The following is a 25,474-nucleotide window of genomic DNA, read 5'->3' as shown; positions in this document are numbered from 1 at the left end:
TCTCATACGGATAGAAGGCAACAAACTGTTTAATGTGACTTCAGTCTAGTTTGCAACAGAGATTCTTATCTAGCTGTGCAGCGGTGAGTGTCTGAAAGACCTCTAGTTCATGTTTCTGCCTAGAAGCCTGGTTAGACTAAATAAAGTTAAGGGCTGGAAGTTTATAGTCCAGTCCCGAACTGAAGAATCTGACAATGCCCCATTCTCTTGTCTCTGTACACCAATCCACAGAGTATGGATAGCAAAGAGAAGGAACTAGAAATCCTACACATAAGATGTGTAATTATCACTGGATAGATATCAAGTAAATCTAGTGGAATAAAAAACATGGTTAGAAGATAGATCTTGATTAGTCATTCAAATGAAAGGAGAAAAGGGAGGCAGAGTGGCTTTATATGCAACAAGCCTTATACCTATGAAGAAATTCATGTCCTTGAAATACAAACGTTCTGTTGAGAGCTTCTGGGAATAATAAGAAACAACAAAACTATATCACTGTGGGAATTTACAACAAGCCATTTATCCACGTAGAGGATGTGGACAATGTTTTTCAAAATCAACTCATCATGTTCTCAAGAGGTCATTCTACAGTCATAAAGGGATATATCAGCTACTCAATATCTGCAGGAAAACTAACCCAGCTAAGAATGGAACGTCCAATGTATTTTTGAACAGTCTTGCTACTTCATTTTTCAGAAGACAGAAGAAGAAACAAAGGGATTAGCTACTTTGGACTTAATCTGACCAATAGAAATGAATGGGTCAAGGAACTAAAGGATTCAGATGTCTTAAGGGAGAGTGACCACGGCAATAAAGGCCCGAATTGATGAGAACCTTCATCCCCTTCAGCTTATCTTTAGAGACCTTCACCCCTGAAATTCCAATACTGCACAGCTTAAGCAGGTATCGGAGGAGATATGGAGAATCCTCCTTTCCTTAGTCCCCCCCAACTTTTATAAATGTGACATTTTACTTCAGTTTAATGCTAGGGTTGCTTATAGGGATAAAACTTTCATTTTGGGGAGGTGAAGCAAGCACAACAGCCATCTATTGAAAGGCTGCAAATGTAATCAGTGCTGATCACCTTGAATGTAAGAGAAAAAGGATACTCTTGCAAGAAGTCCCAAGCTAACAGTAAGACAATCAGAATAGACTTTTGACTTATTGGACTTTCCTCTAGGTGAAGGCATGAGCAGTCTTTCTGAATAAGCCACATTGGGCAGACACAAGGCTTTATCTTCACATCCTGCTAACCATGAAGATGTATGAAGATGTCCAGCTAATCATTTTTAAAGAATATGTCATCATGACGCAGCCGTTGTTTCATTCTTAACTTATCTCAAAGGCAGCCTAAATTTGTCCTTAGTATTCCAGTTTTAAGGCTGTGTTTTCCATTTTCTCTTGACAGATGTCTTGTTGTATGAACAATCTACAACACCTTATCACAATCTTTGTGTTGAAAGCTGGCATCTGCTGAGCTTCTCTTGGCTGGTTGAAGTTGCTGGAGGCGTGCGCGCACGCGCACACACACACACACGTCACTGGGCACTCCCTCCTATGGCCATCTTGGTTTGGGCCACAGGGGTGAGCTAGTTAGATTGTCTTGAGATCTTTTCTTCATCATTACTTGAACTCTCTCAAGGGGAAGCTGCAGCAGCTGGGTGGCCAACTCTGAGCACTCCCCTTCCATGCAAGCCTTTATTCATTTCAGGCAACTTTTTGAGCCATCTGGATTTGGGCTTGTCAGAGTTCTTCATGGAGCTGGATATGCACTGCTCACAAGAATATGAATAAAGGGGTAGTCAATAAAAGCAAAGACGACAATAATCCCAGAAAACATGGGCTTCTGCTTCCAAAAGCCTGGCTGCGGCAATATAATCTTAACAAGAATGTTGTCTGAAACAAATTTGGAATTCCCAATGTGGCACTTTGGGACCCAAGGAATCTAGAAAACATTCCTCTTGGAACTCACCAGATCCTGGCCTGAATTGACTTTTTCTGCATTTTGAAAACCAAATGTTAATATTTTAATTTATTGAAACAATTCATACAGCTGCCCATCTTGCTGCACGAACTTGGATGGCTAACAATAATAATAAACAACAACCCAATTAAAAACAGTTGCAATGACAAGCAACGCTCAGTGCACTAGAGGTAAAAAAACAAAAACAAAAAACTGATCTTACAGACCAACAACAGGGCTCACCTAACCACCCAGCCCCAATGTTTGCAGGAAGGGTATACAAAGTACCAGCCTCCAGCATCCTATTTATTCCCAGAAAAGTACTGAGGCCTTGCAAAAATTCTCCTAAAATTTACATCATGGACTACTGAATCCCAATGCTTGGTTTGAATGTGTGCTTACCTCCCCATGAAAAAAGGGTCAAGGGAAGCAGCGATAGTTATTGAAGTATCCTGTCAAGAGAGGCACTAGAAAAGTTGCAGGTAGTATTTTATAATCAGGAAAACCACCTACGGCAGGCATGTTGTGAATGGGCTGGGCTGGCCCAGCAGCCACAGTGTCAGAGCGCCCACAACATTGAGAAATGCAGTTTTCTCTCCCTTCTGGTTTTCCTTAGGTTTCACCCAGACATGCTGACACTTTCCCTCACTTTGTAGCTACACAAACACACACTTGAGTTTCCTATTCATATCCATATACTTGTACTGTACAAATGTACACACCGCAGAAATCATCATAGACCAATGACTACAGATGAAGTCTTTAGTTTCCATTCATTCTTGAAAAAAAGAGAGAGAGATAGCATCATGTGTTTATTGTCACAGAAATCTCTTGTGGAAAATCAGGGAATTATTATGAGTCAGTTATATAATAGGTATTAACATTGATTAGAAGGAATATCTAACTATGATAAGAACAAGGGTTTGGGGAGCAATTCAGCCCTGCAACTGTGTTAGGAAAAGACAGATTCTCCCACTTTTTTATAGAGTGTTAATTTCAGCCCCACTTAGAGATTTGTGGCAGGCCTATTTTTTAAAAAACTGGAAGTATGTTAAACATTTTATCTGTGTAACATCACATGCATCATGTTCCCCCTGCCCCCCCACCAACCCACCCAGTTGGCAAGTTTTCATAATTCTCAATGGTTTTGAGTGTCCTCTTCTGACTGAGTAGGGTATGACTTGGGCAGGCAGATGAAGAGTAATGAAAGGATCTGTCTCCTTCCCACCAACTTTGACTCCCTAGTTATTTGCAGCACTTTATGGAAAGTGGAAGGTGTGCCAGAAGGAATTCATTTTCCCCCTTGGAATGCTGCAGTTGTCCCTTAGTGTAAGGAGATCCCCAGTGGCTTGAGCCAAGAAAGTGCTGACAAAAGTGAAACTCAAAAGGGCAGAGAGCAGGAATAAGCTGGCTGGCTTAAGAAAAGCTCCAATCAAGTGCACACCCCCTAAAAGAAGCTGTCCTTTATAAAGGGAGACACACTGGCCGTGACACTCTCTTGTGCAGGGCTTTTGAACCATGGCCCTACGATACTTAAAAATTATGATCGCAAGAAGTGTGACTCCATTTTCCAAACGCTCTGCGAACAGCCTCAAAACTTCCAGAGCACGATTTTGAAAGAAGAATCTGTGTGTTTTGCTTAGAACGTTTGGCCAAGGCTCTAAGTTCCCTATTTAGTTGGTAAGTTGAAGCAAGTTGAAGGGATCTCATATTCCATTTGCTTTCTGGTCTCTCCAGCTCAATGTCTGCTATTTAAGAGAGCCTGCTTTCAAAACATAACTCATAATCCATATTCTGAGGATAAGTATTCCTGCATATACCAATTGTCCAACTGCTGTTTCTTCTATCCTTCTTTCCACTTGGTAAGCTGCTATGCCTTTATCTAGCAAACATCCAGATATTACTGACACAGTAATTTCCTCTTCATTTTCCTCAATATATTGCTCCATGCTTCTCAGTTCCTTGGTTTTGCTTGGGTTGTATCCTTTAGGACTTGAAACATTAAGAGACCCTATAATTTTGATTTTCCGTGGCATTTACATGTATTATACTTCCTCTTGCAATGTATCAGTTGGTTTTTTGGCTAGGGTAAAATACCTTTCTTTAAAAGGCTGTAGTACAAATGCTTCATTTATCACATCATTTAATACAGACTGTATTATCTCCGTACTTGGCAGTATCCGTGTTTGGTGTCTTCATACCATAAGCCTGTACTTTATTTCAACATTGGCCAAGGTATTTTTTGTGTGTTTGGGGAACTCGGGCTGCACTACTCAGCAGCTTCAATTCCTCATCCAAATTATCTCCCAGTCTAATTACTGTATATGAATAATTATACAAAAAGAACTTCAGACAGCTGAATCTTAATTTATAATACAACTCACATTTAATTATGATTTGGGACACTCTGTTGCAGCTTCTTCCCTACCTGATCAACAAGAATTTGCATCATGTAGTTCTCACTTGGAATAAAATTTGCAAAGCGGTTTGGCCTTAGCTATCCAAGGGCGAACACATTTACTGAGATCCAGTCTGATTCCATTATTTGCCTTAGAGCAACAAGTAAACCAGAGATTTTTTAGAACTTTCTGGAGGCTATCAGATGGCTATTTGAACTGCAATGTTGTGGCATTATATATATCCACAAACAGTTTTGTTTTATTTTCTTAATATTTTAATTGGCAATGTGTTTGGGAGTTGTAGACAAAAAATCCAGAAAACTTTTAGTTTTTTAATGAATTGGTGTCAAGCAGAAAGAGCTTGAAAACATAATCTAAAACTGGAGCCCCAAATATGATAAAAATATAGTAAACTGAAAATTCATAGGAAATCTCATGAATTTTGACAATTTGTTATTTTGGACCAAAAATTAACTAAAAGATACTTCCATTATTGCTGGTGAAGGACGCTAAAACATACTTAAACTGCATCGCTGGGAGTCGGGTGGCATATACATTTAATTAATAATAATAATAAGTATCTGGAATGTGTGCAAACGTATTGTCAAGAAAATTAAAGGAGAGAATTTAAAATAATGTTCTGTTTGAGGTCTTCTGGGTATTTCATGGTAATGCTCTTGTTCCTTCTCACTCCCACATTCACACAGAGTAGAGAGAAGAGCCATCTATGCATGGAACAATCCTTAACAGCTGAGAATGAAGTTTAAATTCTACCAAAGTCCCAAAAGCACTTGGTGCAAACTGACCCAAGGAAATTCTTGATGGACACTTAGATTAAAGGAGACTTTGTCATTTTTTTCCCCATCTGGCATCACAAGAGATATTTCAGTTCCAGGAGAATCTTCTTACATGAAAATGCCTGTGTCTGAAGAAAAACAAACCTGGCAGGGTACTTTCCCAAGGAACAACTCTTCAGATAAAAGCTGCTCAAAGCAGAGAAACCAATGAATGTTTTGATACTCAGTCTAAATGAAGGGAGATATAGGACAGAGACAATTATTTTACCCAGGCAAATACAGATAAATATTTGCCTGCTATTTACTGATAATGATATACTGTATCTAATTTAATCAGTCACAGGCTCTGTTCTGAACATTGTCTCCTTATGAACTTACAGATTTCAAGATGAGAATGCAGGTTTCAAGTCTCTCTCACTTTATTTCATCATCTGTGCACCACATTTGATTTATCTGATCAGTAATCCCACTTTATAAAAAGAGTTAAGGTTCCCATCCTACCATGTTGCTGAATAGCAGCCATACTGCAAACTGTACCAATTATTTCAAAAACAAAAAGTGGCACTCTATATCTGTCTGGAAATGTTGACTGAGAAAGGACCTGAAGCCACGCTTCCTAGGAGTCGCTCGTAAAACTTGAGAGAAGACCAGTCCCAGCAGCAACTTCAGCACTGTGCAGCTCAGCAGATGTCTCTTCAACATGCCAAGAACGAACGCTTCTAAGTCTCACGGGGGGCTTACGTTCAGCACTGAGGCTCCTCCTTTCGGGGAATCTGCATCAACACCAAAGGCTTTTAGCAAGCCACTGTATGGCTGAGGCATATCCAGAGAAAAGTGGTGACAGACATCCAGCTTCTCTTCAGAACTGAGTCTTAGGCTTAGTAAATTCACTGCACAAAGAAGGTGCCAGAGCAGACTACCTGCACAGTAATTCCTCCAATTAATGTTACAAGCTGCATTTTAGATGTATCGTAGCAGGCTCACTTGCCTGGCGGTCAGGAACCTTAGTCCCTTATTCTTTCTTGTACTGCTTCATGCGCTTTAGGATGGAAGAAGCAATTTCAATGTTACTCTTGTTTTGGCCAAAATAATCAACAAATTTCCCATCAGGCCCAACAAGGTACATTATGATAGTGTGATCCACCTGCAAGAAAAGGCACATGAAAGAGATGGAGGTAAGATGGTAATTCTGAGAATGGACAATTCTGCTAAGCACTAAATTATCTCTGTGACTGAACTACTCTTCAGCTCTAGATTTTTACGCAGAGGAAGGCTTTCATAGGCAGCCAAGAAACATATTAAAAAAAAGGTATTTCTTCAGCAGCAAATGTAAGAACACGTTTGAAGAAAAGCAGAATCCCACATATCTATGATAAGACTACAAAAGCAGCCAAGCCCTATATAAGAAGTGGGGGGGGGAATCCCTCTACAGAACTGCTTTTTTGAGCTGCTGTGTGAACCAAACTTTCCCTAGCTGTTAAAAGTAAAGTAGGGATCCTAGAGTATGAGAAAAACCAGTTCAACATCTTTTGTAAGGCAGAAGAACAGTTCTGAATTTCCTGGGGGGGCGCAGGGGATGAACACCAGCAGCAAGAAGCTGCTTCTGATACAATTTTTAAACAATATTAATTAAAAATACCACTTTCTCATGACCAGACTGCTCATTTGGGGGGAACCGAAGCCAGTACAACCAACCACCATCACCTTGGGATGTCTATACTTTAAAGTAGACGTAGGAGCATTTAGGCTAATAAAAGCTCCTATTTGCAACAACAAAGACTGAAGTTATGCCACTGACAACCCTTTATGGCCAATGTCATTTATTATCTGGTGCCCTCTGCTGGCTATCTTCTGGTACTGCTGTTTTCCCATTTTGATCTTCCCTGAGGAGATAAAAAAAGGTAAAGGTTCCTGTTTAGTCATGTCCGACACTAGGGGGCGGTGCTCATCTCCGTTTCATGGCGGAAGAGCCAGAGTTGTCGGAAGACTCTTGAGAAGGCAGCCCCTATTCAACCTTGTCCGAGCTCAAAAGCTAAGCACCACTGGACCTGCTGAGCAATTGGATGAGAAACCACCAGGACGTTCAGGGTTATAGGTTAGACTGGAAAGCTGAAACAACCCCAAAGGTGACAATGACAAACCACCTCTATACTACTGCCAAGAAAGCTGCGTCAATATGTCACCAAAGAAACCAGGAGTTGAGCCGTACTCTAAAAAGACTTCACTTTTAAAAAACAATTCTCTGTAACACATTAGAAAAACATTCAAAAACTTAATGCCAAGAAAAACACAAAGACTCATCCAGGCAGTTACCAGGAATCAAGACTCACTTGAAGGCATGCATGCATGCACACACAGACACACAATCCTGAAAGTCTGAACTGAGTTTTTCCAGCATGGCCTTATTAGAACTAATCTGAATACTGAAACCACCCTCAGTATCAAGACATAAAGTTTTCAGTTCTTTTGACAGGCTCTTTTTCAGTTCGGTTTTTCTTGTACATGTTTAAAATAAGAACGTCCCAACGATTGTTCCTCTGCACAAACAAAGGAAGATTGCAAAGCTGCCGCCTCCCATCAGTCAGAAGAGTCAAATGACCAAATGCTGTCTTCTCACCAAGAACAGCCTCTTCTTCAGCACAAAGTGCACAGTCAGCTCCCATGTTCTCTACGACAAGTGCCTTTTACCTTTCTGATATTTCCATTTGGATCTATTTTGCTAACTTCATTCAGAAAAGTAGCTCAATTATAGGCCAAACATTCTCAGGATCCCCACAATGTCCTCCAATGTATATACTTCTGGGACTGTTTTGCCCACTGATCATTCACATTTTGTTGATTCAATGACCCACTTTCATAAAACCTCTCACAGCTTTATCGATTGGTGGGAAAACTGGAGAAATGCCATATAGGAAGTATACTCACTATGTAATCGTTATCCTCATCTCTGGGACCTGGACTGTAATAGACACGATAGGCTCGAGCCACTTGATCAATCTGGTCTTTCGTACCAGTCAATCCAATCAACTTTGGTGAAAACTCTTGAAACCAAAATAAAACCAACAAGACCCGATGCATGAAAAACGAGAGCCCAATTTATCAAAAGTGAACTTGCTCTGAATTGCAAGTTAAAATAGAGTCAGTGGAGTGTCCAATAAAAAGAAAAGCTAAGATTACCTTTAACATATTTGGCAATGGCTTCTTCACTGTCCCTCTCTGGATCAATGGTGATGAAGAGTGGAGTGACATTAGGCAAAGATGCGATTCCATCTGTCATCACAAAAGATGATACTGAATCTTCAAGTAATCAGACCCAAAACTATTTATGTTCAAGCTTGCAGATCCCCTAGATTAAGCCTGGCAATAACCTTGAACACAAACCTATACCCCTTACCCATCTTTGTGTTCAAGCCTATATATAGTCCAGCTTCCCCAGGGTGGGTGGATCTAAGCTTTCCATGTTTTTTGGTGCATTTTGGACAGGTTTTAAGGGATAAACAAATGCCTTAAACCTTGCTCAGACTAAAAAAAAAAGGCTGCCTGCCCTTGCTCTAGTTACTTTTACAGCAATAGGCTCCAAGATGTTGGATTACATTCCTATTATCTTTGACTAGCAACTAAGGAAGAGGTCACATTCATCTCCCATTTGAGATATGGCAGTTAAATATGAAAGTATCTCCTCCCTGTTGGCACCAATAAAGTGAACTCCCCCGGAATCTTCCTTGAGAAGCTCAGCTATCGTCCACGCTGGTACACGACTATCAATGCTCAAACACATATTGTCTTTCTACAAGCTTTTAATCTGCCTTAACATTTCCCCAACCATTGCCAAAGAACCCAATCCTATTCATAAAATCAAGCTGGGACTATCACTCTTTATAAGAATTACCCAAAACTTAACCATCTTATTAGATTCAGAATTGACTACTGTGTTACTCTTAATGGGAAATCTTCATAGTTAGGATAAGTCTTACTATCAAGTTAGGACTTATCTGTTTAAATTCCAAACGGTCTATAGTAAAAATAAGTGTGATTATTAATATTACATTGAGCTTATATATACATTGTAGTAGTCAGACTGATGTATGGATTGAGCGATAAGGCAAAGTTTTGACTAAATTTTTTTTGGCATTAGGATGAGGTTAAAGTAAGACTTCCTCGAATTCTATTTTAAAAAATAGCAAGAGAGTTAGAATCAGGGAGAATTTTTATGGATAATAGTATAGATCATATTACAGTTAGGATTAAATGACTGAGCACTAGTTCGGGAAATATTTTTAATGTATTTATTTATGTCATTTATAGGCTGCCTGACTCCTAAATAAGTGGCTTATGGGCTATAGGGTGAAGTTAGGGTTAAGATTAAGTGTCTTTGAAATCTATGTGGAAAACTAGGGTGATGGTTAGAATGTGAGTGAATGTTTATGGTTAGTGACAGCCTAAGGTTTTTCTTCTATTTAGTATTGAGCTTTTGGCAATGATTAGGGTTAAGTTTTTATAGTCTAAGCAAAAACTAGCAGAAGGGTCAAATGTTTAGTGAACAAAGTTGGAAAAGGCTGCTCAAGTGGCAATTTAATTCAATCCAGGTGCAAGAAGGTGCTCTTGTAAGATGATTTTATGGACAAATGAAACAGTACACCACTGAGATCCTTTTAGTAGTAAACATGTCTCCTTTTTCTTGCTGTTTCTAATTCTTTCTTATTTCTCTTTCTGAACCTGGGTACCTAGTCTTCACTCTCCTATGCTATACATTTCCCTTTTATTCATGTTTGTTGACTATAGCCAAGTTTTAAATGGATGTAAAACCTTTCTCCTTTACTTTTACCTCCCTCTCATCTCCCACTCTCCTTAAGCTCTCTGGTAAGAGTGACTTATTTATAATAGGCCCAGATCCTAAGGTAATCCTGAATCGCAATCTTTCTCTTAGTCAAGAAAAGGATAGCATGACTGTTCCACATGGAGAGTCATTCCAGTTGCTCTGGAGCTGGGTGGTGCCGAAATCAAATCAAATCAATAAAATAAGGGCTCAGCAGGATTTACTTACCAACTTCATCCACTGCTAGCATCATTTTCTCCAGTTCTTCTGGGCAAATGTCAGGGCAATGGGTAAAACCAAAGTAGATTAAAACCCACTGGCCCAGATAATCACGATCTGTTTTGGGTTGTCCATGGTGATCAACAAGTGAGAAAGGGCCTCCTAACAAAGGCTTTCCAATGGATCGGGTACTCTCTTTCTCCAATGCTGAAATTGGATCACAGAATTAGATTATCTGCCTGGAGACTGATGGAAGAAAATCTTCAGCAGATTCCAACAGAAATTCCTACATATACATTCATAATCCTTCACCTTTTCTTTTCGTATTTGTGGGACAACTTATCTCTCCTTAGAACCTGTTTTGGGTTTTGGGTTTATTGTGTTTTTGCTTTATCTGAAGAATAACATCTACCCTGGGGGTGAAAATACAGAGTTACAATGGCAAAAGCCAAAGGTAGTAGCAAGAAATGGTATTATACCACAGTGAAATATCCACAATTTGGGAAAAGCTAACATGGAAACTTTCAGAATCTTTCAAAATCTGCATAGAAAATGATTTAAAGATCACTTGTATCATCTCTTTGCATTTACATTCAGGGACTTTAATTAAGATAACTCCTGATTGCACTTCAATAAATGCTAGTACATTTACTGTTTCAGCTGCTTTAGTGATTTTCAGAACAACCATTACAGCATCCCAGTTTTACACCTTAGCAGAGATTTTATTGATAGCAAAACTCGGAAGAGGAATAACTTTAATATTTATCTACACATGTACACATCAACTGAAGACAAGGACAATAAGAAGAAGTTACGTGAAAACCATGACACACATATGGGCATATCTCATAGTGGTAGGAAACAATAAATAGAACTTACAATTATTTGTACTACTCTTTAAATGTGTTTGGACCACAACTCCCAGAATTCCTAGCCATCCCCAACACATCTGAAACCCACCAGTTTAGGAACGATCAAACTACACAACAGCCACTTTTAGCCACATGTGCAAATCTTTACACAACACAATATCATTACATCTCTACAAGGTGGCAATAAAACAGCAACAGAAGGACTGCAAATGATACCAACCTGCTTCCTTCTCTTTCTTCATGTATTTCATTCCTGCTAGCAACCCTCCTCCAATCACAGCCGAGACTGCTAAACTCTTCCACGTTACTGGCTACTGGGAAAGAAGAGAAAACGAAATGTTTATGCAAAGAAATGCTTTCGCACCAGCCCAAGCCCCCTGTTCACATGTCAGTCAGTCAGTCAGTCAATCAATCAATCTTTATTCGGTCATAGACCAGCAATTATGATCACCAATCGTATGCCTTCTCGTTGTCCCACCTTCCTTTGCCACGCACTTTTAATTTTCTTCCCTGTTCCCGGCTGAAATCCATATTTATTCAGACAAAGATTTTCAGCCGGTATGGGGACAACCGACGGCAAGATCGGGAAAGCAGGTGAAGGGGCCCCTTTATGTAAACCGGTTAACATCACACGAACGGGACTCCGCACCTTTGAGCATGTTCAGCAGGAGAGAGGATTTGGCCAAGCGTCATTTTTCAGCTCCGCAGAACGACAGACCCGCGATCCCGACCGAAGCGCCCTCTTTTGCCAAGAAGGTTGCGCGCAAAGATGCCCAAGCGAAGGCCTCCACCCGGGGCCCAGAGATCCAGCGCTTGCAGCGGCCCCTCCGCTTCTCCCACCCTTCCTTCTAGAGCCGGAATGCCTCACCCCAGGTTTCTTGAAGCCCTTCTGCCATCCCCGGACTCCGGGGGTGACCAGGGACCGAGCGGGAGGGCAGCCAGGCGAGCAACGCGGCAGAAACGCTGGACGCGCGCAAAGGGCGAGCGGGACAAGGCGAAACCGCGCCGCTCCCGCCATCCTCCCTTCCCAGACTCACGCAACGGCACACCCGTCCTGAATTTCCGGGAGAGACCGGCGTCCTGCCTCTGCATTGGCTTCCAGACTGTCACATGGCGTAAACTCCGAGGACGGCAAGGGGCGCTTGTGCTTTCTTTTGGCTCTCTATGGTTTGCCTGGGAACGAAGAGTGGGCTCTTTGAAACTCAGTCGTCTTCAAGTATTTCTCCCTCCATTTCTCGCCTCGAAATTGCAGTACACGGAATGCTTTGCAGAAAGGAAAGGAATTAAGGCGGCTTTGGAAAGGAGGGATGTCGTCCGTCAAGACTTCCTCTTCTTTTCCTCTCTGTCAGTGGTAAGGTCGCGTTCTCTCTCTCCCCCTCCCTCCCTCGTTTCTTTTGAATAGTAATAAGAATTGCTGATAAGAAAGTTGGAGAAATCCCAACTTCTCATTCCCTGTTTTAAAACAATTCAGTGGATTACAAAGTAACTTTTCAAGCATTTCGATAATGGAAAAAGTCCGCATTTTGAACTTAAAACAAGCGTGCAATAAAAACATATCCATTGCCAACCGGCCAAGTTTTGCTTTCGGGTGGACGCCAGGCGAGCCAACCATAGCCTCGAGGCCGTCTAGATTCCTCCCCGATTTACCAGTTGCCCTCTTACGACCGGGGAGAGAGGAGAGAACAGGATAGGAAATAACCACGAACGATCTTCTTGTGAGAGTGAAGAGTAGCTCCCTCAATGCCACCCACAGAGTTTCAAACATTAAAGCTATAGCTCTATGGCGAAGGGAAGGAAATGAAATCACTTCCGCCGGCATTTTTAATACTTTTTTTTAACCGAAAGAATTACGAAATTTCAAGCGAAATGAGCGGAACCGGTTGCTTGTACCCAAAGTAACCATAAGTTCACCAGGGCGGACCTTCGTAACCCAAGGCAAGGCTAACAGAAACGTATGTGCGGGTGGCTAATTGGAAATCTTCAGTTGTTCGTTCTTGAAAAATGTAAGTAATTTGTAGCACCATTGATCTAGAGGGGTTTTCCTACTCGCCCCCTCTGTGGCAGAGAAGGACTCTGGAGGAGAACAGCTTGGAGGAGAACAGGACAAAAGTACGCCTAGTTAACAGCACGGAAAGCCTTCCCCAAATCTAGGTTCGGGATCTGTTGAAAAGACATCTAATCTGGTGCCTTGCAGGACTCTTGTCCTATAACAAATGCCATAATCCCCAGGCATCATGGCTATGCTTGTCTGGAGATGATGAGAACAGTAGATCTGTATATCTGGAGAATATTATTATTATTATTATTAGGTTGGAAGGGATAACATGACAGTATGCATGGATATTAGCTATCATAGGCTTTAATAATTAAGGCTGCAGGCATGTGCGTGTTTACACAGAAGTAAAATTATGTTCAAATTGCTAGCGATTCATGGACATGCCCATGCCATTTTCTTGGCAATAGTACTTTGCTATTGCCTTCTTCCACAATACAGTATACAGTACTTTCAATTTCCAGCCTAACCTAAAGCTTTGGTCTTTTCTGAATCCCATCTGAATATTAATCTGGTTCTTTTGAAATCAAGTAGGTACTGCCACCTAGCTTGGCCACATACTAGTAATGACTCCCTTGTGTTCTGAATAGGCACATATAAATTTGTTGAATATTGCCTTTCCAGCCTAAACTTTTGGGTTGACAGAATATGGACTGATAAAAGATTGCTAGTATTATTCTCTTTTCATATGTAAAGTTGTGAGGAAAAGAACTGTGTATGACTGCAGTTTTAATCTGGGGTGTTCTACCATCTTCATGAAATACAATTTGCTGAAAAGATCATCAGTACCATCAAAAACTATCTGAATAAAGCAGTCCTGCACACTTGTACTTTGCTTCACTTGATTTACTATCCAAACAACTCTTCTTTTCCTCCTTGCATTAGTTCTGAGCAAGCCCATTGTGTAACATGGATGCAGGAACCACAACAGCAACATCTGAGGCACTCTTTTCCTTTGGAATCATAGCAGATATTCAGTATGCTGATAAAGAGGATGGTTATGATTTCCTGGGAATCCATAGGAGATACTATAAGCACAGCCTGTGCTGCCTCCAGAATGCAATAGAAGATTGGAATGGAACTGAGGTTCAGTTTGTAATACAGCTCGGGGACATCATTGATGGCTTCAATGCCCAACATAAGACATCAGAGAAAGCACTGCAACGAGTTATGAAGGAATTTAAGAAGCTCAGTGCACCAGTTCATCACGTATGGGGCAATCATGAATTGTATAATTTCAGCCGGAATGATCTGATGCAATCTGAACTAAATACCAAGTACTTAGAAGACCAAACTTTACTTAATAATTCTACCAGAGGCCAGAGCTCCACAGGAAACCCAGCTACAGAGTTCTATTACGCTTACCAATTTTCTCCAATGCCTAAATTTCGATTCATTCTTCTTGATGCATATGACTTAAGTATTCTGGGGAGGGAAACATCAACAAAAAAATATAAAGAATCTCTACAGCTGCTACAAGAAAAAAATCAGAATGAAAATCTGAATAGTCCACTAGGTAATATATTGTGCTGATTGTTGCACGTTTTTAGAATCGTGGTCTAGGAAAGATCTGGTTATGTGTAGATAAAAGAACTTGCCATTGATGAATATGATGTCTCCATATATTCTGCTTTAAGGGACTACTTGTGCTAAGTCTGTCATGCCAAAGATAAAAAGAGTTTATGAAAACCTTAACAGCAACAGATCTATTGTAGGGTCATAAATGGGCTTGTTTTCTAGGCATATGTTCCTATAAAGTATAAGGCAAGGACACCACCCCCATTCATTTCAGATTGCCAACTTTTTCACACAAAAAGTTCTACAAAATTAAGCTAGGCAATAGAGCTACCTATCATGGCATTTATATAATCTCTAAATTAGGAAAGGGGAGGTGAAAAAGCTGTATTTACTGCCTACAAACACTGATGTGTTCTATATGACTGATGCAATATTAATATTAGCATGTTTGCTAATTATTATTAAATGATAATAATTTGTTACATTTTAGGCCACCTGATTGAAATATCAACATTGAAACATTGATATATTTCCTTCCATTGAAGCAAACCTTTTTTAATCCCATTTTCTTCATTTATGAGACCTAGTTCAGTCCTTTAAAGTGAGGCACACCCTGCCTTCAACATACATTTATGGAACTGGCTATTATTCATAAAATGTACATTTCAAACTAAAAATATAGCTTGTCTTTTATTTACTTTTTTTTACAGGGCTTGTTGAGTGCAATTTTGTACAGTTCAATGGTGGATTCAGTCAAGACCAGCTGGACTGGGTTGACAAAGTTCTTACATATGCTGATGAGAATCAAGAGAGAGTTGTGATTGCAGGTATGGCTGTATTTTTAATAAATAGTAGTACTATTTATTAAATAAAAGGAATAAAACATCTTAATATATGTAATTTTACAGTTCCGGCTAGGGATGTGTTCTCTGCTGGTTTGGAGTGTTTTGCTTCCTGAACTGAATTACATTATGTTTTGGATGCTTCGGGGAAGGGAGATGGGAAGATCCGGGGATAGGCAGGCCAGTGGGATACACTTTGTAGGAACATCAGCAGCTGTTATAGCTGAAGGGGCAGAGAGGACATGCTGGAAAAATTGGGGGCAGGCTAGCTGTGGTATGTACCACACTGGGAGCTGCACAGCAGGGAAAGGAGGTAATAGGTATTAGTCTTGCTCTTCCTGCACTATCTGAATTTTTGGCTGCTGACCTGAAACAGTATGACACAGGCCTCACAATGTAACTGAGTTTTGTTCTGAGTTGAAACAAAACATTTTTTCAATTCCATCCATATTAACTAGTTCTGTGACCTAAGAGAGAATGAACAAATATTCTGGTATTTATTTTTTCATACCTTGCATTCTATTTAAGCTTTTCTAAAAAAAAGAAAGAAGAGTTAGAAAAAAGGCCTAGTTACTTCTATTTTTCTAATTCTCCTTCTTCCGAACATTTGATGAGAAATTTAAATCAATATTTACTACGTAAATTGTAAAGATATGACTATTCCTGCATTTACTTAAATATCAGTTTTTTAAAGAACAATTCTGAATATTCCCAGGGCAAATATTTCACTTTTGTGATTTCAATACAGCTACACCAAAGTATTCTAGTATTTTTCTTCCTATATTACAAATTGGAATGTAATTAATGTAAAAATTGGTGGCTTTTAAGATTACATAAAGAACGAAGGTTTGAGCTGAGGATATCCAATTTCAGTCAAATTCTGTGGAATGTTATACTATTGCAGATTTCACAGTACTGTGTAAAAATTGTGATATTTCATTTGTTTTGGGTACATCTCTTCTTGTGTTGCAGGACACATACCTATCAACCCGGACTGTACAAGCAGCATCTGCCTTGCTTGGAATTATAAAGATGCCCTTTCTGTCATTTACTCACATCACTCAGTAGTGTGTTTTTTTGCAGGCCATCTCCATTATGGTGGTTACTGTCTAGATTCTCATGGAGTTCATCACCTAACCCTTGAAGGGATTATAGAAACTCCTCCAGAAAGTAATGCTTTTGGAACGATATATGTCTATAATGACAGACTGGTATTAAAGGGAAAAGGAAGAGTTCCAGATAGGGAGATGCATTACAAAGATCATCCATACCATTCTCCACTTTAAATACTACTGTATTGGTCTGGGTTAGAAATTGCTATTTTTCCAGCTGTTTTTAATTAAAATACAGTTTTAATAATCAAGATTGAAGATTGAATGAAGAAAGCTATGAAGGTATCATATAAATTTTTAAACAACAAAAAAAAGTCCTGGTAAATTGAATGTATTTCATGCTATGTTGTAGTAATTATTTGCCAAAAGTTTACTCTCATAGGTTTCCTATTTGGAGAATTACACTTTCAACTTTAAGTCTGACATAGAAATTGAATGGAAGCTCTGATTGCTGATACAAAGACCAGGAAAATAATACATTAGATTGACATCTGTAATCTTGGAATAAAATAACATTCTATTTAAAACACTCCCTACTATTGTGCTTCTCCCTTTTGGTCCCTTTGAAATGATACTGTCATGAGTACTGATGGCAAGCTGGAAGGGGCCCCTATCCAGGGGGGAAAACGCATGCGTAGTACTGAGGAATTAAGCAGCCATTCAAAGAGAGACAGATCAGACCCGCCTTAACTTTTGGGGTTTATCTGTCTGGGTTTTTCCCACGCTTCTTCAGTTTGTTAGGATTCTGTCTTATGTATCAGCAATAAACACTAGAGACCTACTCCTCGTCTCAGCATGATTCCTGACTGTTAGGACAGATACCACCACTTCCATTGAAGAATAAATTCCTGGCTGAGAGTTCTGGTGGTAATTCTTCATAGTTTTGAATATCAGAAATAGATACTCTAATCTCTTGCCAAAGGAAGAATGGAGAATGAGTGTCAAACTCCTTACACACCTTGTTCAATTAAAAATGAGTTGTAAAATTATCTACATCCAATTAGATGCAAGGATTTATTCACTAAAACAAGTAGTAACCATGGAAGTTCATGCTATCATACTTCAGTATTTGGATCACCATATCTGGGCTGCAAAATCCAATACTGGATGGCAGCACACACAGTTTTTCTGTGTCTGTGATATAGTGGTTGTCAAGATAATATGTAGCCCAGATATGGTAGCCTTCTTCAAAATACTTAAGCTTTAAGTTAAATCAGCTTCTGTGAAGAATAATTTACAGAGAAATGAGCCTAGCACTACATCAAGCATTCACTTTTCCAAATTTTAATTTATGACATATTAAATGGAGTATGACATTCTGTTATAGACTAAATTATATGTTAATCATCTGAATAGTGCAGATGTATGTAGAGAAGTATGGATGGTTAATGGATGGAGTTTCAGAGACATTGGATACATCCCTATCAAATTACTAATATATTTATTTACATTTCATAAATATATACAACATACTGTTCTTCCAATGGTGTTGTCTAACTTCAGTCCTATGACTTCAGCATGAAGCTCAAACTAATGTTAGGCACCTCCCACAGAAGCACTTTCATTTTATTCAGTCCAACCCCTTGCATGTATCAAGAACACACAATTAATATAGTGGAAATAATGAACCGACTAGCCTTAGTTATCTGGTCATAATCCAGATAATTCAACTTTCAATTGCCTCTGGATTTTCAGTCTTCAGGGGCACTGTAGATAAACTGGACTTTGTGGGAAGTAATTTGCCTTATCCGTTTTTTTTGGCATCAGTGAAGAGTCAAGCTCTGAATATTGACACTGCTTGATGCTTTCCATCCTTTTAAATAACGGTTTTACAGTGAGATGGCCACGATGCTCGCATTTCTGTATTCACATAGATGTACAACCACATTAGAAAAGGAGAAAGAGAGAGGAAAATTGCAAAAGCCAAGTGAAATCCACGCAGGGAATTTCTGGAAAGAAACAGGCAGAGATTTTGCTGAAAATTCAATCCAATTCAATCCAATTAACAGGAACTCAGAAGCAGGATTTATTGTTGGTTTCATAAAAGTACATTGATACAATTTCTGGAACTGTGACAGAGGAGATATACAGGTAGTCCTCACTTATCAACCACAACTGGGACCAGCAACTCTGTCACTAAGCACCATGGCTGCTAAGCGGTGAATCATGTGACTATGATGGACTAAGGATGTCACTTCCCATTTGGTCATTAAGCAAAACATAATGGGACTGCGACTTAAGATTTTACTTCCACATTCTCCATTAATTCTGCTTGTCACAAGCAGGTTGGGAAGCACACAAATGGTGATCACGAGACTGTGGGACACAGCGACGGTTGTAAATGTGTGTTGGTTGCAAAGCGCCTGAATGGTGATTAGGTGACTATGGGACACTGCAATGGTCATAAATGCAAGGATTGGGTTATTTTATACTGTCGTAACTTCAAACAGCCACTAAATGAAGCAGTCAGTAAGCAAGGACTACCTATTCGTTTATTTCAAAATAAAATCCCCCCTCAAGAAAAGTTTCAATCCTGCAGTAACATGAGAAGGCAATATCTATACCACATTTTCAGAAATACTTCTTCCTCCTGCACATTTTAAAGTGTATAGACAGATATGGCTCTCTATGGTAAAAACATATCAAGAACAAAATAACTTGCTTTTCTCTTAAAAAATTAAGTTTAATCTCCAATCTATAACAAGACTGCATAAAATCAGTCATCCTCAGCAGAAAATTGTAATATGTTTACCAAGGCAAGTACAAGTTTTCCATGTATTATAACCACTGAGTTGGAATTAGCAGGTTAAAATACTCACTTGGCTGAATTGCGGCAAAGGTTCATCCAGGCTGTGACAATCACCAGACCAAATAACTCCCTGTTTTTAATCAAAGACAACTGTGTAAGTGGTACAGAATTGGTTCCATAAAATAAACCACAGTATATGCAAAAAAACTCAGCAAAGTCCTTGCTTATAGTTAACAACAGCAGTAATTCTGTTGGTACTGAACAAGCACAAACTTGTTAGTACTGAGAGCACGTACTGGCTGTTTGGGATATGAAAAAAATTGCTGCCTGGGCAAAAACTATTTGCCATATTTTCATTAGTTGCGAGTATTAACCCCATTTGATTAGGGAATGCGAGATACTTCCATTTTAGGCAAGAGATATAAGCGTTTTATATAAGATATAAGAGAGCCAGTTTGGTCTAGTGGTTAAGGCAACGGGCTAGAAACCAGGAGACTGGGAGTTCTAGTCCCGCCTTAGGCCTGAAAGCCGGCTGGGTGACCTTGGGCCAGTCACTCTCTCTCAGCCCAAGAGCCAATTAGGCATGATATGAGAGTTCTAGTCCCGCCTTAGGCCTGAAAGCCGGCTGGGTGACCTTGGGCCAGTCACTCCCTCTCAGCCCAACTCACCTCACAGGGTTGTTGTGGGGAAGATAGGAGGAGGAAGGAGTATGAGGTATGTTCACCACCATAAGTTATTTATAAAATAAAGGCGGGATAGAAAATAAATAAATAAATAAATTTACTTGACTTGCATACTATCCAGTTAATGCCCTACCTTCTTACATTAAAACATATATACATCTATTGTAATAAGATTGGTTATAGTCTGGTTACATTCAGCATCTTCAGGATAAAATATGGCACTGTATTTAAACATACACAATTAGATTAAGCAGCAACTACAGAGGAACCTGAATGATATACATGTGCACCATTAAAAAAAAATCAGACTACCTCCAATACTTTGTACCAAGTGTTAGTAAACTCAGATTGCAGGATAAAATTTTCTGTGATTTCTTTCTGTTAAGTTTCTTGACACATCAAAATATATAATGTGTCTCAAGAATTTGTTCTAGGGATTTCAAAGCTTTAAATGATTCTAATTCCTTAGATCCATGGTAGCTTGAGGTTCTCACAAATGTTAAGCATGAGAACTACGGTGATCATGAAAATATGACATTGAATTAATGCAGAAAAAATCTCATTACTGACCTGCCTTCTTCCTCATGCAAGATGTTATTCTGAGCACTAGTAACCAAGGAGTATCCTAATATAGCAGAACCCACAACACAAGCAGCTGAATGTAGATCTGATATACTCTTCCACACAATGTTATCTGGAAAAGGTGGTAAGTTATTTGTACAAATTACAATGGAATTTGCAAACTGGGCTCATTTTTTCTTGGATAATCTCTTCAAAAGCCTTCAAACAACAATTGTAGAGAACAAATTATTTAGATTTAGGATTTACTGCATATAATCGAATCACCAAACGAGAGGAGGCATTTTTCATGCATGTATAAATATCTAAAACAGCTAAATTTAGAGAATTAAAAATGTAAGAGATACTGACATGGAAAAGCGAAAGAGCAGCTAACAGGCCATATTACATACAGATACAACACAAGAAAATAAATAAATATGGTATGAAATCTCAGGGAAACTAGTCAGTATATGGTAGACTTCTTCATTCCAGAAAGAGTAAGAAGAGCAGAAGAGAATATCAGAAATAACAGATTTCAGCTGACTTTTAATATATTGTTTAAAACATCTAAACCTAACAAAAATACATGCAAACATTTGTACAGAATACAACAAACTGCTTTAATGGAATAGAGGGGCAAAATAACACATGGGTTATACAGTATAGATACCAAGTTAAATGTGGAAGAAATAGAATGCCAGGCATATCTAAGAATACTTAAAACGTTACCTTCATGTGCTGCCTTTTCAACCAAAGAACTGAAGTATACTATATTCTCTTCTCTGCTTTTATTCTCACAACAATCCCATGAAGTAAGTTAAGCTGAAAGCTGGTGGTGATTTAATGCCAGCTTCCCCTCTCTATGTCCAACTATACAGTTTCGAATATCACAATTGTGAGGAATTTTTGTAGAAAAGGAAAGGAATTGGGTTAAAAGAATTATAACTATCAACTATCTTCCAAAGAGCATCCACCCAAAAATGGAAGAGTGTAATACCCTTAAACGACTTTATGATTTCAATGTTCAGCGTACTGCCTAGTAGTACTTTACAATCATACATAAATTCATAGTTTAAGAATGTAGTTAAGAATGTTCAGTTAGCTGGATGGGCAAAGATTATTTCTAAATTATCAAAAAGCGAAGAAAAGATGCACAGCTAAACTCTACCAGTAATTGGAAGAGGGCTCTATTTTGTCTAATAATACTATACCTGTGATTGGTGGATTAAGGCTGACAACCAGTGAAAGACTTGCTGGCACAGAGTACACAACCTAAGAGCGAGATATATTAAATATATTTTGTAAAAAATGAAGGTAGGAACAAAGAAAATGAAAGTGTTCCATCCCAATGACTAGAAAAATAAACAAGTCCCAAGAACACATCCACAGGAGAGAGAGGAAAGCTGTGAGGTTTATTGTCTAAGGAGAGCAGACCTTAGAAGGGCAAAAAAGCTCCACCATGCATAGGACTGTGGGCTTTTTGGACCACTGACGCCTCACAAAAGGAAAAGAATTGCAGACAAACTACCCATCATCAAAGCAAACAGTCCTACCGGGTTGAATCAGATGATTGCAGGTGAAATTATTATTTCTTATGAATATTGTGGGGAAACAATCAGTCTATACAGGGAAGTCAACTGCTACTCCCACACAGGAGAACTGTAATTTAGGTGTTACATTCAGTTTTGCTATTGCTCATTCAAATTCACTTCACGGGATTGACAGCTTTGCACCATCAGAAGCAGATGTACCAGCTGTGGACCTGCAAGGAAGCTCCAAATGAGGCTGTTGCACAAAGGATTAGCTTTGAAAACTGTTCAGCAATGGCAGCTAAAGCACAATTACAGTTTCTCCATGCAAGTACACAATAGGACTGTATTTCGCTCATGCAGGTACAGCAGCCTTTGATAGTAAACAAAATCTACTTATACTTACATACTAATGGTATGTACTTAATTTGAAACTTCAGTACAGTAATGGAAAAACCACCTTCTGCAAGTTAAGTCTGCTTGTACACTGAGATCATCTTTGGAGTTCCAGCTCCAGATGCCATCAGAACTGAAACAAGTGCTAATGGGGAAAAGAGCTTCCTCGGGTGCAAGACTCTCCCTTTGGAAGTTCTCTCTCCAAGGAAGCTCTGTTGATGCTGAACCTGCTATCATTCCATCACAAGACAGTGTCTTCCCATTTTTTCTAGATCTTTTAAGTGTTGTTTTTAACTGCTGTTAGGTCCAGTTTTATATTTATTCTATATGCAGCAGGTGGCAGCATCTAAGCAATCATGGCTGATCTCAGGGGAAAACCCGGTCTGCTCTGATAGGCACCTGGATGGAGGACCACCTGGGAATTCTAAAGTTGGGGAGTAGACTGGGACATCAAAGCAACCCTCCTGAAGAAGCACACATCCATAACTCTTCTGTGAAATGGATGCAATTATCAGGAGTCAAGCATAATATGACTCTAAAAATATTTATATAAACATGTGGCAAAAAATTCTAAAAATCAAATAGATATGAAAATACAGTAACACGTTAGAACATAATGTTAACAAGGCAAGGGGCAAACCAAAGGCTAGAACTGAGATCAGGGTTTCAGGATAATGACTAATGTTGAGATGCCAGGCAAATTATTCCATAGTATCAAGATCTTCCGCACACCATAGCCACCAAATGCATACTCACTATCCAAAGTCCAGGATCAGGATCATTGATCTGTAACAAAGAAGGGAAAAATTATTGCTGCAAGCTCTGATATTAAATGGCACATAAAATCCTTCAAGATGAACCATAAATCATACACATGTCCAAGACAAACTATTTCTGAACTTTTACATTATCTTGTAAAAACATGCTAACAATTTTGGAAGTTACAAAGAAAAGCCTGTGAAATTTGACTAATTAGGAGTATCGGTAGTAATAATAGTAATAATAATTGCACAGAGATTCATGCAAAGCAAACAAACCATTTACATAATGTTGCACAAAGCATTGTCTGCTTTCCTTAATCAGCCCTTAAAAGACTTACTAGGGATCTTTTCTCACTGATAAAGATCATGAGCAAATGTTATATTTTGCAAACTACATGAGGAATGGAAAGAAACTGCAAAGTGCTGTCTGACTGCCAACCCACTGGTGGCTCCCATCCCAATCTGTACTATACGTTTTAAAAAGCAACATCAAGTCACCTTCAAGTTGTGCTTCAAACTTGGCGACCATATTGACCCTTCCATGTAGTTTCTTGGCAAGAATACACACCAAATACTTTTCTTGTCATTTCACATGCCAAATTGTTGGTAGCTGTCTAGGGATAAAATAGCAGAATGGTAGCAGAAGAGGCTGACTTGAGATTAGACAGAAAAGGGTGTGCTTCCTCCTCCATTACTGGTCACTTGATTCCATCACCAAGGTAATGAGTGGGAAGCATAGCAGCTTTTATACACCTTGAGGTTGCCTGAGGTATTGGAATGAGGAGGAAAATGCTGCTTTAGTGTCAGTCCAGGCTTGCTCATGGATGGGGAGGACATTAAGGCAACTCTGCAAATAAGGCAAAAAAATGGTGTGGTCAGCTGAGAGAGGCCCTTGGACAGTACACATGTACTGTCACCTACCTGAGCCAGGAAGCTGATGGGAAAGTCCAGGGCTGGAGAATAGATGGAACCTCGAGAAACACCTCAGAACAAGACCATGGCGAACCTCTTCCGTACTGTTGCCAAGAAATCTGCATGGGCGCCTGATGCGTCCAGACAGTCACCAGGAAACGGACTGGACTTTACTGTTTACACTTTTAAAGTTGCTTCTCCTGCTAAGCCTTCTCCCAATTTCTTCAAGTTTACGCTCCCGCGTCCTCCTACCACTCTAGGTAGAGTTGGTAGAGGACGGGGGCGGGGGGAGTTGTCTTTTCCTGTAACCCCCTCCAGCCTTTCCCCAACTCAGGGACCTTCCAGGTTCTGCCCCTCCGCCACTGCGATCTGCCCAGTGCTATTCTGGAGACTAGCCTGTCCCGGCCCCCGCGTATCCTTTGCCCCTCTCAACACGAGCGCTCAGCGACCCAGCCAGACCTGAACAGCTCCAGCCAGCCCGAAGAAGACGGCCATGACCAAGTTGCTGAGCCTCCAGAGCCGGCTGCCGCCCGGGAGAGGAGGCGACGTAGAACAGCCGGCCTCCATCGCCCCGTTCTCCTTCTCTCCCGCCCGGAATTACGGCTTGCCCTTCCCAGCCCGCCTCCTTTCAAAGCCCACCCATACTTCCCACACCGCCGAGCGGGAGCCGGGGACCGCCCCTTGTCTTCCTTTCGGCGAACCCAGCCGGGACACGAGATGAGGGCAGCTAATGCATACAGTGCTGCAGCCCTAACAGACTGTTATTGATACGGAGCTAATTTGGAGACGTCTCCAAGCGCCTAACGCCTCCAAATGTGCTGCTAGGTAGTAATTCAAGGAATAGTGGATGGTTAAAGACAACTGATACAAAACAAATTCCCATGTTTGTTAAATTTAATTAAACAAACACACACCCTTATATAACATAGATTTAAATTTCTACTCCTGCACCCATCACATGCTTAATAATGAGCCAATGAACTTGATGTTTACTATGCATTTAGTGGTAAAATTACGTTTTGCACCAAAGGCCCCCAAGTTCAGTTGCCAGTTAAAAATGTATGTTGTGGAGTTTGGACAAACACCAATGATAAAATGCTAGTTGCACTTTTTGAGAGACAGTATATGCCAACGTATTATTCCCTTGCCCGTTCATCTACTGTGCTGATGACAACCTTCAGGAAACTAATCTTGAGATGGTGGTAAATAGCTTAATAATAATAATAATAATAATAATTAGTAGTAGTAGTTTGGTATGCAGTGGTAAAGAAAAGCAAAATTCCATGTCAGAG

The 25,474-nt window shown here is 39.8% G+C and overlaps 3 protein-coding genes across 6 annotated transcripts; 1 reads left to right on the top strand and 2 right to left on the bottom strand.

The window, feature by feature from the left end:
* Window positions 1–5,560: 5,560 nt before the first annotated feature.
* LOC134489846 (protein SCO1 homolog, mitochondrial) lies at window positions 5,561–12,115 on the bottom strand. Of its 3 annotated transcripts, none has more exons than XM_063292718.1 (6): window positions 11,935–12,115; window positions 11,287–11,377; window positions 10,204–10,401; window positions 8,337–8,429; window positions 8,085–8,200; window positions 5,561–6,303 (listed from the first exon to the last, which is right to left on the bottom strand). In XM_063292718.1, the coding sequence occupies exons 1-6, from the start codon at window positions 12,082–12,084 to the stop codon at window positions 6,172–6,174; spliced, it is 780 nt and encodes a 259-aa protein (XP_063148788.1). In that variant the 5' UTR covers window positions 12,085–12,115; the 3' UTR covers window positions 5,561–6,171. The 3 variants fall into 3 exon arrangements, with proteins under 3 accessions (XP_063148788.1, XP_063148789.1, XP_063148790.1); XM_063292719.1 differs by having other exon boundaries at window positions 11,287–11,380; window positions 11,935–12,050; XM_063292720.1 differs by lacking the exon at window positions 11,935–12,115 and adding an exon at window positions 11,716–11,886.
* A 1,875-nt stretch (window positions 12,116–13,990) lies between these two features.
* Window positions 13,991–17,121, top strand: ADPRM (ADP-ribose/CDP-alcohol diphosphatase, manganese dependent). The gene is made up of 3 exons (XM_063292717.1): window positions 13,991–14,635; window positions 15,348–15,464; window positions 16,452–17,121. Exons 1-3 carry the CDS (start codon window positions 14,029–14,031, stop codon window positions 16,763–16,765), a joined length of 1,038 nt encoding a protein of 345 aa, XP_063148787.1. The 5' UTR covers window positions 13,991–14,028; the 3' UTR covers window positions 16,766–17,121.
* A 1,017-nt stretch (window positions 17,122–18,138) lies between these two features.
* TMEM220 (transmembrane protein 220) lies at window positions 18,139–24,807 on the bottom strand. 2 transcript variants are annotated; one of them, XM_063292707.1, is made up of 6 exons: window positions 24,642–24,807; window positions 23,266–23,295; window positions 21,796–21,856; window positions 20,594–20,717; window positions 19,411–19,470; window positions 18,139–18,540 (listed from the first exon to the last, which is right to left on the bottom strand). In XM_063292707.1, the coding sequence occupies exons 1-6, from the start codon at window positions 24,747–24,749 to the stop codon at window positions 18,408–18,410; spliced, it is 516 nt and encodes a 171-aa protein (XP_063148777.1). In that variant the 5' UTR covers window positions 24,750–24,807; the 3' UTR covers window positions 18,139–18,407. The 2 variants fall into 2 exon arrangements, with proteins under 2 accessions (XP_063148777.1, XP_063148779.1); XM_063292709.1 differs by lacking the exon at window positions 24,642–24,807 and adding an exon at window positions 23,769–24,182.
* Between the last annotated feature and the right edge of the window lie 667 nt (window positions 24,808–25,474).

Source organism: Candoia aspera, chromosome 2, assembly GCF_035149785.1.
Source record: "Candoia aspera isolate rCanAsp1 chromosome 2, rCanAsp1.hap2, whole genome shotgun sequence".
Classification (NCBI taxonomy): Eukaryota; Metazoa; Chordata; class Lepidosauria; order Squamata; family Boidae; genus Candoia; species Candoia aspera.
This window is presented reverse-complemented; position numbering and strand designations above follow the sequence as displayed.

Bases quoted from the DNA above. Each gene is read 5' to 3' on its own strand.
- LOC134489846 (XM_063292718.1), bottom strand. From the start codon at position 12,084: ATGGCGGGAGCGGCGCGGTTTCGCCTTGTCCCGCTCGCCCTTTGCGCG. The intron at 10,402-11,286 runs GTTGGTATCATT...ATCCAATTTCAG, and splicing joins GAAGAAAGAGAAGGAAGCAG to CATTGGAGAAAGAGAGTACC. The intron at 8,430-10,203 runs GTAAGTAAATCC...TTGTGATGACAG, and splicing joins GCTAGCAGTGGATGAAGTTG to ATGGAATCGCATCTTTGCCT.
- ADPRM (XM_063292717.1), top strand. From the start codon at position 14,029: ATGGATGCAGGAACCACAACAGCAACATCTGAGGCACTCTTTTCCTTT. The intron at 14,636-15,347 runs GTAATATATTGT...TTTTTTTTACAG, and splicing joins AAATCTGAATAGTCCACTAG to GGCTTGTTGAGTGCAATTTT. The intron at 15,465-16,451 runs GTATGGCTGTAT...CTTGTGTTGCAG, and splicing joins AGAGAGAGTTGTGATTGCAG to GACACATACCTATCAACCCG.
- TMEM220 (XM_063292707.1), bottom strand. From the start codon at position 24,749: ATGGAGGCCGGCTGTTCTACGTCGCCTCCTCTCCCGGGCGGCAGCCGG. The intron at 23,296-24,641 runs GTCTGGCTGGGT...TCTTTGTTACAG, and splicing joins GGCTGGCTGGAGCTGTTCAG to ATCAATGATCCTGATCCTGG. The intron at 19,471-20,593 runs GTCAGTAATGAG...GATTAAAAACAG, and splicing joins TTGCATGAGGAAGAAGGCAG to GGAGTTATTTGGTCTGGTGA.